General features: G+C 34.4%; 2 protein-coding genes across 3 annotated transcripts; both read left to right on the forward strand.

Annotated features, from left to right (window-relative positions):
* Nucleotides 1–2,715: 2,715 nt before the first annotated feature.
* On the forward strand, nucleotides 2,716–6,341 carry LOC145583285 (F-box protein At2g32560-like). 2 transcript variants are annotated; one of them, XM_081640500.1, is made up of 6 exons: nucleotides 2,716–4,214; nucleotides 4,343–4,422; nucleotides 4,566–4,738; nucleotides 4,865–4,939; nucleotides 5,280–5,446; nucleotides 5,973–6,110. In XM_081640500.1, exons 1-5 carry the CDS (start codon nucleotides 3,564–3,566, stop codon nucleotides 5,411–5,413), a joined length of 1,113 nt encoding a protein of 370 aa, XP_081496626.1. In that variant the 5' UTR covers nucleotides 2,716–3,563; the 3' UTR covers nucleotides 5,414–5,446; nucleotides 5,973–6,110. The 2 variants fall into 2 exon arrangements, with proteins under 2 accessions (XP_081496626.1, XP_081496625.1); XM_081640499.1 differs by lacking the exon at nucleotides 5,280–5,446 and having other exon boundaries at nucleotides 2,719–4,214; nucleotides 5,973–6,341.
* Nucleotides 6,342–9,633: 3,292 nt separating this feature from the next.
* On the forward strand, nucleotides 9,634–18,545 carry LOC145582488 (rhomboid-like protein 20). The gene is made up of 8 exons (XM_081639474.1): nucleotides 9,634–9,837; nucleotides 9,982–10,082; nucleotides 10,472–10,612; nucleotides 11,110–11,176; nucleotides 15,590–15,738; nucleotides 15,897–15,998; nucleotides 16,277–16,402; nucleotides 17,956–18,545. The coding sequence occupies exons 1-8, from the start codon at nucleotides 9,813–9,815 to the stop codon at nucleotides 18,121–18,123; spliced, it is 879 nt and encodes a 292-aa protein (XP_081495600.1). The 5' UTR covers nucleotides 9,634–9,812; the 3' UTR covers nucleotides 18,124–18,545.

The raw sequence follows: 18,545 nt of genomic DNA on the forward strand, positions 1-18,545 counted from the left end.
TGCAATTTTTTTTCCCTTCAGTTAAGGGTGGAATGTTTTGGGTGCTAATGTTATGGCCAACTCTATGTGTTATTTTTCCAGAGTGGATTTCCATGGAATCATGTTGATATCATCACAGCATATATTCCCTTCACTTTATATAATTTGGAGCACCTGAATCCATATATTCCCTTCACTTTATATTATATCTCTTTTTTTTTTGGCCAGATATTTTTTGGTGCTAGTAGTAATTATTGTTTTACTTTCTTTGAATTATTTGAATTTGAATAATACAATTTTTATGTGTTTCCATTAATCAAAGCGTTTATCCTATACATGAGATCGGTTACATAAATTAAGATTTTATCTCCTATACGGCTGTACTCACCGACCATGATCTTCACCTTTCATTCCCTTCTAACTAATGTTACATGTTCCTACAAATCTAACTTCTTCATGCCTTTTTAAACTCTTTAATTTCCAACCAAGTTATTTGGTCTTCCTCAGCTTCTTCGGAGATTTCTTTGATCCCAACTCTTCACTTACCTTACCGGTACTTTTTCCGAAATCTGTTAGACATATCCAAATCAATGCAATCAATTATATCTTATTTTGTCCTTAATGTCGCTACTCTTACCTCGATCTCTTTCTAATATCTTCGTTTCCTATTCTATCTTTCAGTTGGGAGTTATACACAGTAAGTATTTATGGTCCAACTTTAATCAAAAGAAGCGGAGAAAGTATTTTGTGTTTCTTATATAATCTGATTATGTACGTAGTTGATTGTGACTGTAGATGACGAAGCATAGGTGATCAAGCACATATATCAACCATGCATATGAATAGATAAATGATGTTTTTTTTTTTTTAATTAGGAATTAATTCTTATCATTTGATAATGAAAGCAGTGTTTTCTAGATGAAAAGGGCATTTTCTCAGCATCAAATTAAGGCCAAACGTTTATAATATGCGCACCAAATTTACGATCCAAGAAATCAGACGTCCTAGTCGTACGTCCAACTAGTAGACCACATGCCATTGGCCCTTAAGGTATTGAGTAATAGTTTTTCTAAGCAAGTTGTAAGAACTTAATTCACTATATTATTATTATAGCTTAACTTTTTTGATCTAAACTTGAATTCAAATACCAACTATAATTTGAGTTAGTGTTTATTCTTTTCTAGATTAATAAATATTTCTTTATGGTGGTCAAATTTCCAAACTTTGAATATAATTAAATAAAGATTAAGGAATATGTCTTAGTTTAGTATATGTATTTGCAAAATATATACATTTTATCAAAGAGTAACAAAATAAATCAAACAGCTACGTAGAAAATTATAACATGTAATTTGTTTTAGTAATAAAAAAATAACGAACATATAAATAATATTTTGATTAACGTCTATCAGTAAAAATTACATTAAATACTAGCTACTCGCATTAGCACAATTGATTATGATGATTGGAGGTTTATAGTGGAGCCTATGTCATAATTAAACAAATACTAAGCTTATGTATAGAGTTAAATTAGAGACCACTAACTTATACACCCTCTTTATTTTCTCCATCATAACAAATTCTAAAATTATGATAAATGGCCACTTAAATTAAAGTTTCTTTAGCAACTAAATCGACAAAGCATTGCTTTAGCACATGGATATGGGTTATGGCTTTCATTCCTCTTTACACAAGGAAAATTAAGAAAATGTGGTGGATTCAAAGGATTTGGACTTTTTAAGTCAATTCTCTCTTTGCACATAATTTGATTTGTATGTGTTTCCAATAATAGGACTTGTCACAACTCAAGGACAACAACTAGTCCTTGCACTATCTTGTTCTTCTTCTCTAACTTAGCTTAGCTTTTTATAACCTATTGCTTACTTTGAATGATTTCCATTTTAGTTATTCATCATTTTGTCTTTGGTTCTATAAAGACGTAAAGTCATTGTTTATCTATTCGAATCTTTTATGCTTTATAATTTCTCCGTTTTTTTTTTATATTTGCAACAATTTGACTTTTACACTATTCATGTGTTTCACTTTGACTAGATTTGATGATTTATACATAAGTAAAAATATAGTCATGTGGGATCTTGTTAGATTCGTCTCGATTTGTACAATTTTAATATCTAAAATTCGTTAATGTTTACATATTGATAATCAAAGATATTAACGATTCAAATCATGCATCGGCAAGCGTGAAAAGAGAAGTATATCTTTAAATTATTAAAAACGGCCGTGAACAAGAACTTTAATGTGTACAACTCCTTTATAATATAAGGAGGGATACATGCATCTCCCGTCTAATGAATCAAGTACACATGTACTTTCTTCATTATGTTTTAACCACGACATAATTCTGTTTAGAAAGTGACAACGTTATTATAACATTACTTTATTTGACCAATGATTCCATTTATCTCGTTTCTCATCACGCGAATGAGTTTTAGCCGACTAAAGTTTCTAAATGCTGTAATTAAAAGACGACTTTCAACTTGAAAAACTGATTAGTACGAATACTACATTATTTGTCCTTCATGACTCTTTAAATTCCGGGATACTTAGAGTCCCCACATCCGAACAAAAGGACAGAATGTTAACGCATCAAGGTCCCAAGTACACGTCTACACACAGTCACAGAGAATTTTTTTCAGCAAATTTCCACTCTACGACTCTGCGGTGGCTGTTAATTTTGGTGTTTGGTGAGACTCACACTCCAACTTTCAGGTGACTTTCCTTTTTCCCATTTTCTCTTTATAAAAAATTACACCATATAGTATAAACTGACAAAACACAAAATAACCCAATTTCTAGCTCAATTTATCCATCTTTCTTCTTCTTTTTCTGGTTAAATTTCTGGGTTTCATTCATTTTTGTGATTCTTCTTATACTAGTGTCAAATTTTCCTTATTTATAGCCCTTTTTTTCTCCAAGATTTATGCTTTATTTAATCTAACAGTAGATTTTTACAGATTTGAGCATCTGGGGCTTGTTTGATTCATCAAATCTTTGTTTTTGGTCTGTTTCACAAGCTTGAAACAAAATCATCCACATTACTTTTGATTATTTTAGTCATATTTATTGCCCACTATGCTGTGATTGGTGTCCCTATATAATTTCTGTTATTAAAGTTGGTGTCAAATTCACTGTATCCAGATACCCTTTAGCATTTATGCTGCAACTCACTAATTATTTGTTACATGTCCTATGTTAATATTCTTTAACTACTCTTTCTGTCCCATTATATAGTTTGTGATTTGCATTTTTTACGGGAGTTAAAGAAAAGTTGAGTATCAGTAGATTCTTTGATTTGTAGTTAAATCCGTGTCGGTCAAGGTATCTATAGATTGCCCCTCATTAAAACGACTTTATTAAGGTTTTTCACTAGATAAATTCCTATTATCTAGCTGACCCCTCATCAAATTATTAAGATTGCTTAGATTTTGCTCCCACTTAGAAAGTTGGGAGTATTATAGTACATTGTGCAATCACTTGGTACAATCAATTCTCAGATCTTGCACAATATTCTTTTATTATTGATTAGTATACTATTATATGATATACTATTTGATTCAAGTCCAATGCTATTCTTCTTGATATCTTGTTTCTCATTCATCTTTGTTGTCAAGTCTTTGTTACCAATTAAACTAACAAAGATGAGACTACTATCTCCCTTTTTCTGGGTAGAATTATCTAAGTCCCTTATGTGTTATATTAGAAAGAGGGGGCTTGTTTTTGGTGTTTTTGAGGCTACTTATTTGAGTCCAGTGAGAAAAGTTCATACAGTTGGGTTTGTTGAAGTGAAGGATGAGGGAATATCAGTTTTGGATTTGCCAGACTTGGCCTTAGATATGATTCTAGACCGGCTTTTGCCGGCTGATTTGTGTAGCTTGGCTGGGGTGTGTAGAGAGTTGAGAGGAAAATGTAGGAGTGATCATATGTGGGAGAAACATATGAAGAGCAAATGGGGAAGAGTGATTGGTAATGCTGCTCTTGTGAAATGGCATGAACATATGGCCCTTAATAAGAGGAGAATTTCCTTAGGTGGTAGCAGCAATGGAGGGATTATTTGGAATATTTTTAGTTTGTGGCCATTTTCATCATTGATTAGGCCAAAATTGATAGGTAGAAGTGAGCTTAAGGGTTCTTTACCACCTGATTCAATCATGGGTTGGTATCTTTCTCTTGAAAGCGGCGAGTTCTGGTTCCCAGCTCAGGTCTATAATCGTGAGGTATACACACGTTTTTTGTATAGAATTGCATATTGTAGAGGCATGTTTAGCTGTTTTTTGTTCATTTGTTTATGTAATCAACTAAATCAAGCATAGATTGTAGACCTAAACAACTTCTGTTATTGCAGAATGGACATGATGGATTTGTGCTGTCATGTTATGATGCTGAACTCAGCTACAACTCCAAATCAGACACTTTCCAAGCTAGGTAAGATATATATGTGGTAGAGAGTTGTCAAATTCTTACATAACTTGACCTTGAATTTTATATTTTGAGTAAAAAAATTGTTGGGTCTGATAAGTTTAATTGGGAGAGTTTGTTAATGGAATTGTTTTTCTTATGTTGTTAAGGTATACCCTGCATGGCCGAAAGACCGTAGAGGAAAACATATCCTGGAGTAGAATCAGAGCTCCACCTGTTGATAATCCTGCATATGAGCTTCATGTGTCTGATTGTTTGGATGATTTGAAGCCAGGAGATCATTTAGAAATTCAGTGGAGAAGAAACAGAGAATATCCATATGGTGTGTTCACCGCGCTTTTTGTATCCTGAATGTGTAGTCGAAAGCATTAACATCTTGAAGAATTTACTATTTGCAAACTTTTTCTTTGTTCTTTGATTCTAATCATTTACTGTTAATGTGTTACAGGCTGGTGGTATGGAGTTGTTGGTCACCTGGATTCATGCACCAGGAATGAATATCATTGCATATGTCACGATAGTGGTAAGGAACTCATACAGTCATACTGTACCTTGTTATCTGGTTTTATGATGAATCTTTCTTTTTAATATTGTGATTTGTGATTCTATCATTGGTAGTTGAAGTTTCTAATCTGATTGCCATCTTTATTAGCAACTGAAATAGGACATTTAAGCTAGCAAAGTTGTTCAAGAAAGTCCATTACTTTGAGAATTGGCAACCTTGTCTTACTTGCTTTGATGTAGTTGACCACTTCTGTTCACTTCACTTATTGGCTATATTCTTATAGGTCTAATTTGTCTAAATTCAGCTGATTGACTTGAGCATGGCTGATAGGCATAACTAAACTTTGAATTTGTTGTAGTTTCTAAGAAAGATAAGTTTGCATTTAAACTTGTTCAAGCCACCAAGCGTGCAACTTGGGAGCATATAGGTGGTAGTGGTCCAACATGGTGGTCATCCATGTTTTCTACTGTAGGTGACACTCTCCCTCTCTAGAGACTGCTACCAGCAACGGCTTATGGGTCAAAGGCTAGTCATTTTCTAAACAGATTAAGGCATATGTGCTAATAAATTTTGTTTAAGCTCTTTGCTCTCTATTTTTTTTGAAATTTTAGTGGCAGTTTCCCTATACTGAGATTCAAAGTGTAGATGTCGTAGTGTCACACTGTGCTATTAGCACATCTACTGCAAAGTCATTTTTGGCGGAACACTTTTGGGTCATGTGAACTCTTATCTGTACACGAGGTCTTTAAAATGACCAAATTCTTGGAGACTATACTTTCTACCTTCTACTCCTATTTAGCTCTTAGTGATGGAAAATTGTCAGTCGTGGCCAATGTAATCCTAAGGTTGTGGTCTCTTCACCTTCTTCATACTAACATGAACTGATTTTTACTGTTTGGTTTCCCCTTTGTTGAAGAGAACAGAATTGCTGTTTTTTCTTTTTTAATCATCACTTGTATGCACTATGCAGCAGTCATCAGTTGAGAATCAGTTGAATATCTCCTGTCATTTCTTGGATAGTTGATTTATATTCATTCTTTTATGCTAACAGAAACAGTGACACTAGAGTTTAATCAATACGCCCCTGACTCAAGATGGAGGAGAATGAATGTCAATAGGAAGAATCATCGAGAAGAAGGAAACGAGGGTGATGGCTTCTATGGAGGAATCAGAAAAATATACAGTGAAGAAGAGATCACCATTTGGAAAAGCTTATGGCCGACCAAGGTCCTAAACTAGTAGGCAGCTTTTTTACTCTTTGATACCAGTTACCTTTAGAAGTGTAAATACCACATTCTTCAGATGGTAACAATGTCAGATGAAAATGCAAAAGTTGGCCTTTGTTTCTCTATCTGAAATGTGCAAAGGCGCTGTACAGATTGATTTATACTGTATTTGTACCATACATCCCAAAAACAAACTTTTGAGTGTGATGTGTGCATCTAGTTACAATACGGTGTTGTATTTCCGTTTTGTATAAACTGAAATGATCAAGAATTCTCGTTGATCAGAGGTTCCAAAATTTTACTGCACGTTATGCTAGTGTGTGTATATGCATGCGCACACACACGCACACCCAGCCCGCACACCCAGCACTCTCGTGCTGTTTGGAGCCTGAAAATAAGGCTGAAAGATCATAATATTAGTTAATGGTAAATGATGGAGCATTTTCAGCTGAAGTAGACTGAACAATAACATGGTATGATGATAGGCAATTTGGTACTATTACTAGGAAAAACTAGAATAAAAATGAACAGAGTTGTCAAGTAAATTCTGGAAACTGGGAAAATTTGTTGAAGATTCCATATCTTTGTTGTTTTGTTTTGTGCAAATAAATTGTTGGTTTGTTATTGGGGACCCAAGAAAAGGTCTCCTCATCCACTTTCCATCCTGTTTCCTTCTTTACATTTTTGTCAAAATTAATGTGGTTTGACCTAGTCAAAGGTCAATGCAACAACAAAGCAATTTCTTGTGATTTTTTGTGCAATTTGCAACTTTGGTCTAAGATATTCTAGATTCTTAAGTAGCAAAACTGTAATTTGATTAAATAGCTTGGGAATTGTAATTAGCTTTGTCGTTCAAGTCATACTTTCAAAGTGACTAACAAGAAATTCAAGTCAAATTTTGTTTAGTGGTTTAATGCGCTCTAATTAATTTTAAATTGGATATTGACAAATATGTATGCATGAATTTTATTTCAAGTTGAATGAAAGGCTACACACAAATGAATGTGACAATATATATGAATAGAATTGAAGGAGGTAAATGTGTAATAGGAAAGTCTTTTTAATTTATCTGTTATTTCAGATTATCAATTATTGAATATATATCTTCAACTTTTTATCCAATGACAAGCTTGATCTTAATTTACATACATGCATGATACATGTATAAATAGTTAAATACATATATGTATATAACCAATGTCATTAGAGCTTTTTTCATTTATTAGAGATAGGTGGAGGTTGAAAGGTTGATTAGATGTCTTTAATGAATCAAAAGGCATCCATTTCATTTGAAAACAAAAAATAACTAAATATTACATTTATTTTTCAATTACAAATGCTCACACCGGTTTAACTAGTGAGAATGTGGGAGTAATAAAGTACACATTGGTAATGAAATTAAATCATTCGTTATTATCAAACCACCTTATTACGGAGTATATATGAATTTACCTACGGTTGGCCAATTTTTTTAATTACGAGAATAACACAATTTTAAAAACAAACTCAATTATCTCTATACTTGACAATAGATGACATTTGACTCACTCAATGAGCATTTTGGAGTTGTATTAAAAGTATGGATCAAATCACGACTAGGGCGATTATAACCTTTTTTTTCTTCTTCGTAAAATGGTCTTATTATGGATGTCAATGTATAAATATTGCTAAAATAACAACCGCTGACATCATCACTGCTTACGTGTCACTCTCTTATTTAATTTTTTTCCCACCAAAATGCAAGGATGATGTCATATTTGTTTTTTTTTTTCCTTTTTAAGCTATCCTATTTAACATTGTTTTGAAAATTAAATAATAAAATAGCGTAATATTCGTTGAAAACCTTAAATTTAAAATTCAATTTGAATTTAATTTTCAAAACAATGTTAAATTGGATAGCTCAAAAAGGAAAAAAAAAAATATGACATCATCCTTGCATTTTGGCAGGAAAAAATTAAATAAGAGAGTGACACGTAAGCAGTGATGATGTCAGCGGTTGTTACTTTAATAATATTTATAGATTTATAGATAGATTAGAAAGTACTACAGAGAAAGTAGTTGTTTTCTCTCAACATGTGCTAAAGAGTCTATAATTAATTTTTTATTTTAAAACCGTGCATCGCACGGGGCTAATTTAGTATTATTAAAAAAAGGTTCCTTCTAGGTTATCTCCTTGAGAGGGTTTTTGATTCCCTCTAGGGTTTTCCCTTGGGAGGGTTTTTCTATCCTCTATTGCTAGATTTTTTCTGTTTTTTTGAAGGTTTTCCTTCACTCTTCTCTTTTTTTCTCTTCCTTAAATTTTTTTTTTTTGATCTCAATTGTAAATTTTTGTAGGGGCTTCCACCGGTGGTAAGCCCCAAAAAACTTTTTAATTGCTTTCAATAAATGGATCCCATCTTTATGATGGGGTTTATGTTTGTTCGTGTGCTAAAAATTGAAGATTTAGGGTTTCATCGTCTCTGAAAGTATCTAGAAGGTCATTTGAGTTTCTTCACCCAAACAACTACTCATCCGTGGATCTCAAGCCAAATTAGTGCTAACTCATAGATTGTATTGCTTCAGATAAAGTTTATTATTAAGGCGATCGTTGATCGAATCTGCGATGTAACTAGCTCTAAGTTAATTTGTACTTGTATTGGAATTTTAGATTTCTTAGGAATTGTTTGTAAGTGTCGTTTGGCTATCTTTCACTAATGAAGTCTTTTTTTTCTTCTAAAAAAAAAGGATAATGATATATATACCCCTTAGGGCTATGTATAAGCATTAAATATACTACCTAAAATGGAATTAAATTAGAAATTCATGACAAAATCACGCGCAAATCGGTGTAATTATATAAATTTATTCTTAATATTTTCTTTTTAAGCTCCTTATACATAGCCTTAAGGGTTATGTTATCATTTCCAAAAAAAAAATATTGTCAACTATCTTAGCCGGTACCGTTTTTTCCTCTCGAAAGTATGTCCCTTTGGTTTAGGAGTCCACAGTCTTTAACTCTTTATGGGACTATTGGTGGGTTAATCTATACTTTAGTATTTAAAAACTATAACCAAGAAACTAAGAAAGACACATGTCCTCATCCATTCTATTACACTTCTCTAACCATAGTGCCACATGTCATCTTACACTATTAATTTTTTTTATACCATTTTTTTTAATTCTTTCATTAAACTTATACTTAATCTTTTATACACACTAGGCAGCTACCTGGTAGGCAACTCGTCAGGAAGAGTCTCATCTCTTCATCTTCATCTCTCCCCTTTAATTCAACCTTTTCCTATTCTCTCTTTAATTTTAGCCCTTCCACCTTCTATTTAAGCCTTTTTTTCGATTAAAGTTCCATAATTCTTATTTCTTTAATCATGTTTCCGATTACATATTATACCCTATAATGACTTACTGATATTTCTTCACTTATCTCTCAATACAATTTTATATGAATAACCCGTGCATTGCACGGGCCAGAAGGCTAGTTCCAATTCCTAACATTCACCAATCACCTAACAACTTGTATTGCGTGAGAAGAAAAACCCAGGAAAAGCAACAGTTTTTTCTGGGAAAAATTAAGACCAACAAAACAAACCCAGATTTCCCAGAATCACTGCTTAGGCAACCAAGAGGAGAGAGAAAGAGAAGCGCAAAAGAGGGTGCCTTTGAACTCGAAGATGAACGGCGGTCCATCTGGATTCAGTGAGTTAACTCGTTCTTTCTCCTTAAAAATTGCTTCTTTTTCCGATTTGAGGCATACCCTTTTCATAGATTCAGCAAATTCAGATACCCTTTTCGAAATTCTATGTGATTTTCAAATTTTGATCGAATTTTTGTTAATTGCAGATAATGCCCCTGTAACTAGAGGTGTCATTGTTGCTTCCGCCCTTTTCACCGTTTTCTTTGGACTTCAAGGCCGTTCTAATAAGCTTGGATTCTCATATCTGGTAAATCCAACATTTTCTGTGATGATTTGTTCTTAATTTTTTGTTGATTTTGTGTAATTTGTACTTTGATGCCAGTTTTTGTAAATTCAATTCTGCCAATTTGTTGATCTTTTCCTATTTTTCTACCTGAATTTTGCTTTTCAATGTTTTAATTTTGATTAGTATTTTATCTATGGTAAAGCAGTATTTTTTATTTAGTGAATTAGTCATTTTTTATTGAATTTCATGCTTAATTTTGATAGACATTCTTTGCTGAATTAAGTAATTATCATCGTTCAAATCAATGTTATAAAATATACTGTCCAATTTTCAGTTTCTGTTATGATATCGCGTTGATAGATGGCTCAAAATGGGCTTACTTTTACCTAATGATTTAGCTCTTTCTATAGGATATATTCCAGAAGCCTCAGTTATGGAAGATCATTGTCTCAACTTATGCATTTACGTCAACACCGGAGATGATGTTTGGACTATATCTGCTGTACTATTTCCGAGTTTTTGAGAGACAGATAGGATCAAATAAGTACACAGTGAGTATTCACTGATGATTAACTTATGTGACGTTTTCTGTTGTTCATAGTCTTTATACTATATAGCTTAATTTGGAGTGCAATCTAAATGAAAATATTACCCATGATAAGACTATATTATTGATCAACCATGATTATTAATGTATAGTCTTTCATCTGCCTGATGTTACAATTTTGTGTCATTAGCATTAAGACCAATGTTATGTTATTGCTTCTCACCTTCTCTCCATTATGGGTTATGAGAATATTGATAAGAATGTGTTGTCAATGTATCTTTTCTTTTCTTTCTCTCTCTCTCTCTCTCTTTTTTTTTTTTTTTTTTTTTTTCCGCCTTTTGGAACTTTTTTAAGGCGTTCAGTGGATTACCTCCATCGAAATCCTTCCAATAAAAGATAAGGAAGAAGCCAAAGAAGGCATTAAAGGAAAAATGTTGAGCATTTTTTGTACAACTTTTTCTAGAATTTTCGTTTAGTGACGACTTGTCTAATTTTTTGCAGGTGTTCATTTCATTCTCTTTGATAGTTTCTTTCTTCCTAGGCAGTGCCACACTAGCCCTCCTTAAAGGTATGTGATGTATATACTCAAGTCAAGGCTGCCTTTTAAGTTATGATTATCTGTGATTATGGAGTTAATGCTATCTGTTAAAGGACTTGTACAGCTTCCTGTTAAAAATGAACATGTATGACTCAAGAAGAGCTCACTTGAGTCTTTTTCTGCTGGATTGACTAGTAAATTGAATTTAGCTGCATTAGATTCAAATTTCAAACATTGAGATTACTTTTTACCGCAAAACTAAGGATGCCTCTATTGGATCTTTGTGGCAAGCCAAGTAACCCCAATTTCTATATCTGGGGTTATTTGTGAAAATCATTGCGCTGGAAATAATGTTATTAGGTTTAAAAATCGAGCCATCAATTGACTAGGAGGATGAGACAAAAGTTAGGGCTTCAATACTCTGATTGGAGTGATCAGAGCTCTGACATTTTTGTGTTAATGTTGGGTGGTGTCCAAAAAGAGAGGGAATGAAGATTTTTGATTGTAAAGATTAGTCTAAATTGGGTAGAGAATATTAGTGGGGTAGGGGAAACGTGAGAGTGTGAGACTACTAAGGTGGTGGAAAAAAAAGAAGCTGGGATAGCTGGACAAGACTCCACAGGGTATTGTTATTTACTCCCTCTAACTATTAGTTTTGCATTTCCATTATTTTATTGGTGTCCTATGATTTTTAATTTATATGCTCTTAAAAAATAAAAAAAATAATAAAAAAAAACTTTCAAATTCTCTGTAAATAAATCTTGAGAAGAACTATGTGTAATTGATTTTTATAGTCATACTCAATTATTCAATCAAATCAATCAATCAAAGCCTTAATCCCATAAGTGGGATCGGCTACATAAACCAAAAGTGATTATTTCGTGTAGTCATTGACAATAATCTTCCTCCTCCATCCCTTATGATCCAATGCCTCATCCTCATGCAAATTCATATACTTCATATCCGTCATAACTCCTTCATATCCTTAATTATTGATGCTCATAATTTAGACACCCATCAAACCATGTATCTTAAGATTGTTAGTTTTACATGTCAGACTCTGTTCCATGTTTAAATAAAACCCTTGTTTGAACTTTAGCCTAAGTGATGATAAGTGTTACATTGCCAGTTTATTGCTCCTGGCATCTTGTAGGTTGGCCTAATTTTGGAGTTAGCTGTTGAATTATAGGGCTGTGCATGATGGACATGATGTAAGCTAGGTTTCCTAATATTGTTCCTGCATATGAATTTAAGATTTAGCTTGGGGCTGTAGCTTATTTTTACTGTACAGTATATCTAGAAGCAAGAGAGGAAAAACTGCACCCTGTTTTTCTTGTCCTACTATGCTGGGCCAATTTTGGGTTTTAGACCATTTGTTTTTTAATTGGAAGTTATTAGCATTTTATTTAGAATTTCTAGATACTTTCATTTTAATTTCAATAAGTTAATAAAGTGAGTAAAGTTTAACGGAGTACCAAACTTGTTTTGGATCCAAATATATAGGAATTCCGGTCCCCAATTCTCTAATTTGTAACCAAACCTGTCTGTATCAGTTGGTTTTTAAGTGGTTTCAGGTCTAGAATTCCCTTTCAAGTGATAAAAAAATCTTGGTGGAAACTCTACAGCTCTACTCCACCCACCCCTGGATAAAGGAGGAGGGTTACGATAGGCTACTGACTGTGTAAAACTTTGTCACATCGCTTGACATGAGCCACAATGATTGAGAGTAGTATTAGGATGGGTGACCTCCCGGAAAGTCCTCATGTTGGTTCATGTAGCTGACCCCACTTATGGGATTAAGGCTTTCAAACAATGAACTTCAGGCCATAGATAACACACTAACACAATTGATGATAACACATTAATACAATTGACAATAAATATCTTTTAGGGTGCTTATGCTCATTAAAGATCATTGTCAATATGCCATTTCCTTGATACCCTTCTTAACATTAATCGAAAGTCTTAACAGATAGATATTGGAGAGGATTATGTTTGGTTTTCAAGCATCCTTCTAAAATCCAAAAGCTCTTTTTACGTGGAATTTATGTTAAAGTCTATTGCCTAGATGAAGAATCTAATGAATAACTATAAGATCCACGGTTCCGGGTACCCTCTGTTCTAAAATGCTCTTTTGTTCCTTGTGAAGATTGATGTAATTGAATAATATCACTTTGGTGCCCTTGTTTCATTAATTCCATTTTGGTGCCCTAACCTTAAACATTGCTCATTCTAGTGGCCTGCCCTTCCATTCAAGTAACCCTTTTTCCTGGTATTCTTCTTTTGTGTATTGATTTTGCACTAGATCGAATCAAAATATATGCCTTTATACTTTGTATTTATTTTGGTGTGTTTGATGAATTGGTCAAAGATTTTCCTACTTTCTTATTATTTTAGGAAAAGAAAGGTTTTTTTTTTCTTTTTTCTTTTTTGGGGCTAGGAAGCTCGGACTCGGGTACGGGTGTCAGACTCGGGTATGGGTCCAAGTGTCAGACTCGAAATATTATAAAATTAAGGATCCGCGGACACGTTTTAAAAGAGTCTAAATTTTGAATTTGGACTCGGGGATACGACAATTTAAAAATTTACAGAGTTTAAGGTAAGTAAAATTAGGTCAAAGTAGATTGTTTACAAAAAATAATAAAAATAAAAAGGTCAAAGTACAAGTATAGAGTACAATATTTATTATTCAGCTGTAAAAAAAGAAAAACAGTAAAAAAACAAAAGAAATACAGTAAATAAATCACGTGAGTCTCCCACCCACCCCCACACTAACTTACTATTTCAATTTTCAAGACTACCTACCCCACCACTCCCATTAAAAAAATGAATAAAAGAAATCAGAAATGGCAGTTGAATGGTCGAAGACTCAAAGAACCAATTTCCCGTCGCCGGCAAAGAAATTCGGCAAGTTCTTGGTGTCGGAGTGCTCGTTTTTCACTTTCGATCAAAAACCCTAAGGTATAAGCTCTTGGTTTAGTGAATCTGCCCTTCCATTTTTAGGGTTTATGATTGACGAGTCTACTTTTTCACCCAAGGATCCGACACGGATTCCGTGTCCGCACCCGGGTCGCGTCGTGTCGACACCGGTACGGCTGGGTGGTTGGCCGAGTCCAAGCTTCGCAGTTTTGGGGTGTTTGTTGGGGACTTGTGGATGTTTGGGTAAGTGGATGTCAAATATACCTGTTGTTTTTCAACTAACAATTAAATAGAGCTCTTAATGGACTTACAGGTGATATGTGGAAGACTGAAGTTAAAAAAGGTTTAAACATTAGGGCACTAGAATGTAATTAGTAAAAACATAGGGCACTGAGTGAAATTATCCCAAACCTCAGTACAATCAATCAATCAAAGCCTTAATCCCATAAGTGGGGTTGGCTACATGAACCAAACCTCAGTACACCAAAGTGAAAATATTCCTCAATTAAATGATAAAGAAAGCTTGAATGCTTGAGAAATGTATGAAAAGTATTTTCTTGCTAGTTTGCCTCTCGTTGCTCTATTTACTGTTCTGCATGTGGAACCGCACCCCTGCTTCATGAACGCTTTGCTTGATTCATATCTCTTCCAATTAGAACCATAATAGTGGCTTGATTACTGGGTTTTCCCTGTTCCTATACTCATTTGAAGATCCTAGTACTTTAGTGCTTCTCAATCATGTTAAATGATAAATATTCTGCTACTTTTCCTTGCTGTGCTTTTACCTTTTATATGGATTTGTGCACCATTTTTTTGAGGAGCATGTGCAAGAAACTTCAGCTTTGCACAATAACATACTGATTTTGCCTCTGTACCTTCCCATTAGAAGTTCAATTGCATATCACTGTAATTGAAAGGGTAGGTTGTGTACTGATCTGCTATCCTGCCTAGGAAGGAGCTTAATTAGATTTTAGAAGCAGTATGGTACATTAGGAATTACAAGGGGAATGTGAAGTCTTTATTTGGATTTTAAACGCCAAATTGTCGGTCACAACAGATTTGTCTGTTATGAGGATTTAGACCTTATCTAAACATATGGCAGAAAGCTATGGAAATTCACTTTTTTTTTTTTTTTTTTTTTTGGAAAGACTGTGCTGAAGGTCTGGGGAATTGGCAATTTCTATTGCATTACACAATTTTGCTTGTGGATGTCAACAAGCTTAATTTGTTAGTTAATGTCTTGGGAGGTGGTACAGTGGTACACTATGGACAGGGATCAACTCCTGTCTATAACATTGCCCTTTATGGCTCTCTATACATGCACACAAAATAAAATAAAAAAGGAACATTTTTTTACATTCTGATTGTTTAGAAAGGTTTGTTTGCAGTTTTCCATGTTATGTCTTTGAAAACTGTGGTTGGCATGTATTGTTATGTCATTTTGCGCTTCTACATGAATAGAAATTTTCATTTCTTGAGCAGTGCTGTGATTTCTGATGGTGGTCATGTACTGTATTGCTGCAGATCCAAGTGCCTTAATCACGGCTGGACCTTATGGCCTGATCTTTTCTTCATTTGTACCATTCTTCTTTGATATTCCCGTGTCAACACGATTCCGGTTGTTTGGTTTTCACTTCTCTGACAAATCTTTCATATATCTGGCTGGTCTTCAGGTAATGCATATTATCTGGTTTTCTTCAACCCTTATACTGTGTATGCTATGTGGCCCCTTTGCTGGTGTCATTTTTCCATATGCACCTTTGACTTCATTGATTCCCCATTTCTCCCATCTTTTTCCATCTTTGTCCTTACTTCAGTGTTTATTTTGCAGTTGCTTCTATCATCTTGGAAAAGATCGATTTTGCCAGGAATATGTGGCATCGTTGCTGGTTCCTTATACCGAATGAACATTTTTTACATCCGCAGAGCAAAGGTTATAATTTTATAATTAAACTCCACTCTCCCTCCCTTCCAGGAGACGAGGGTTAGAGACTCTTGCTTTGGTTTTTGTTTTTTTTGGCTGTACTCCTATTGTCTGCTCGTAAGAATAGTCCTCATGAACCTAGAATATGAGCTAGGCTCTGATCTACATAAACCTCTTACCACAACTGGCCAACCTCCCCCCCCCCCCCCCCCCCCTCTCTCCCTGTCTTCCAAATATAAACATATGAATATTGGCTAACTTTATCAACTTGGTTTTCATGTTTGCAGTTGCCTGATTTCATTGCCTCTCTGTTTTCGCGGGTATCTTGGCCATCTACGGGGAGCCCATCAGCTGCAACTGGGATTAGGAGTGTACCAGCTACTGCACCTTCTTATGCGGGGCGTCAAGTTGAGGCAAGTACATCTGCTTCATGATTTTATCTATTTTGTCCCTCTTCCCCCTAATTAAAAAAGGGGGAAAAAAAAAAAAAAACAAAAAACAAAAAACAAAAAACCTTGAGCTATGATGCATGTAACATTCTTCCCGAGCTTCCCCTGAACCTCCCTGTATGTGAAGCGCAAAATATTTCTGAACGCCCAAATAAGACAAGACTTGCCCCAAACATGAGAGGCATCTTTCAAACTTGCATGTGACTCATGCGCATTGTAAGCATGGTATATCACGTATATGTATTAAATATTACCCTTGCATATTAAATATGTTGCACCATCCTTTCACTGTGTTACAAGTACATTATAAAATTTTTGCAATGCAAATGGTATATTGCTCGCAATTAATTAATTTTTTTTAATGATTTATGTTTCATAGAAATTGTAATTGCGCATCTTCACTAGAGGCTCTGGATAAGGCATGGACTTTTAAAGCCTAAAGCACATATTTTTATGAAAACATTCCTCGTATTATAATTTATTACCCTAATAAAAGACCACTAATGTGACACTGATTCCTTTCTAAGTTTCTCAATAGTAATCTATTGAATTATGTGAAGGTGAAAAGTACATTGGTTGTAATTAGGGAAAGAGGCCTTTTGTTTTTGTTTTGAGGGAAGAAAGGGAGTTGAAGCTGGGAATGTATCGTCAAAACTAGGGAGAGGGGGAGGGGGTTTAGCAGAGCAGGGTGAGGAATTAAGAACATGGTTGTTGAGGTGAACAGAACAAAGAGGATGAAAGGGTTTTGAGTTTGTGATACTTGATGGATTAAAGAAGAGGAATTAAGTTCATGGTTGTTGAGGTGAACAGAAGAAAGAGGATTCAAAGGGTTTTGAGTTTGTGACACGTGATGGATGAAAGAAGATCAGCCTTCTTTCAGATAGTGTTGCTTTACACTTACTTTTGATAGAATTGATTTACGTGTAGTTGGCAGGTTTGGGTTTATTAGTTATCAACAATTTATCATGTATATCTTGAGACAAGTAGTCAAGTATCACAGTAAATTTGTGACCTGGTGTTGTTAATATTAATTACTAAGCCAGTCCAGCATTGTGCTGTTCAGTATATGGTGGATATTATGGATTGGAGCGTTAGTGGTTGCCTCGGCTTAATTTTGTTCTATACCATTGGAGGGTCAAAATCGTTGTCACTAATTTGCTCTGCAAACCATGTTCTAGAAAGTGAAAATTGGTACATAGTTTAGCTGTGCAGTTCACTAGTGTAACGAAATTAAGGAGCAAATTACATTCTCTTACCTTTTCCACATACTAGAACATCTGTTTTCTAGGTAACGCTGGTCATATATAGTAGAAAAAGAAGCACATAACCAGTTGCACATTGTAATAACATAAGCACTGGCCAGCGTGTTAAGCTTTTAGCTTTGTTACACATCACAATTGCCTCTCATTTAGGAGGAAATTGTTGTCAAGTAACCTACATTTGCCATCTGCATTAATGCATTGTGGCATGCCCTTGTTGGATTTCATTAAGTTAACTCTTTTTTTTTTCAATTGTAGAGAAACTACCCTTCTCCAGTTGTCGGCTCTGTGGAACCATCAGATGACTCCGTTGCAATGCTGGTATCCATGGGTTTTGACCAAGATTCCGCCAGGCAAGCACTTGTGCAAGCTAGAAATGACGTCAATGTTGCCACAAATATCCTTCTTGAAGCACAATCCCATTGAAGAAGACAAGTGCAGTTGCTATGGTAAATTGGCTCTTGTTCGTTTTATACCATCTAAATATGGCTGTGAACAAGATAATTGATTTCCATAACTATCAAGAATGATAAGAAAACAAGGCTCGGTCGTTTTCCATGATTAAGGGGTTCCTTGTAGCAAACCTAGAACTCATTGGCATATAATTCTTCCTTGATTCCCTTTATTCCTTAAGAATGGGGGACTCACATTTAGTAACAAAGCATATAAGCTGACAAACTTTTTGACTTTAGAAGCCTTGTGCATTTTATTTGCAGCTTGTTAGGAGTTACTCTGATGTAAATTGTTTGGTTCAGGAATGTAGCAGTGTAATTTATACTTAGTATATTTTATGCAATTTTCTTATCCTGTCATTACATTTATTATAATAAAGGAAATTTCATTGGCTA

This window comes from Chenopodium album, chromosome 15, assembly GCF_948465745.1.
Source record: "Chenopodium album chromosome 15, dcCheAlbu1.1, whole genome shotgun sequence".
NCBI classification, from domain to species: Eukaryota; Viridiplantae; Streptophyta; class Magnoliopsida; order Caryophyllales; family Amaranthaceae; genus Chenopodium; species Chenopodium album.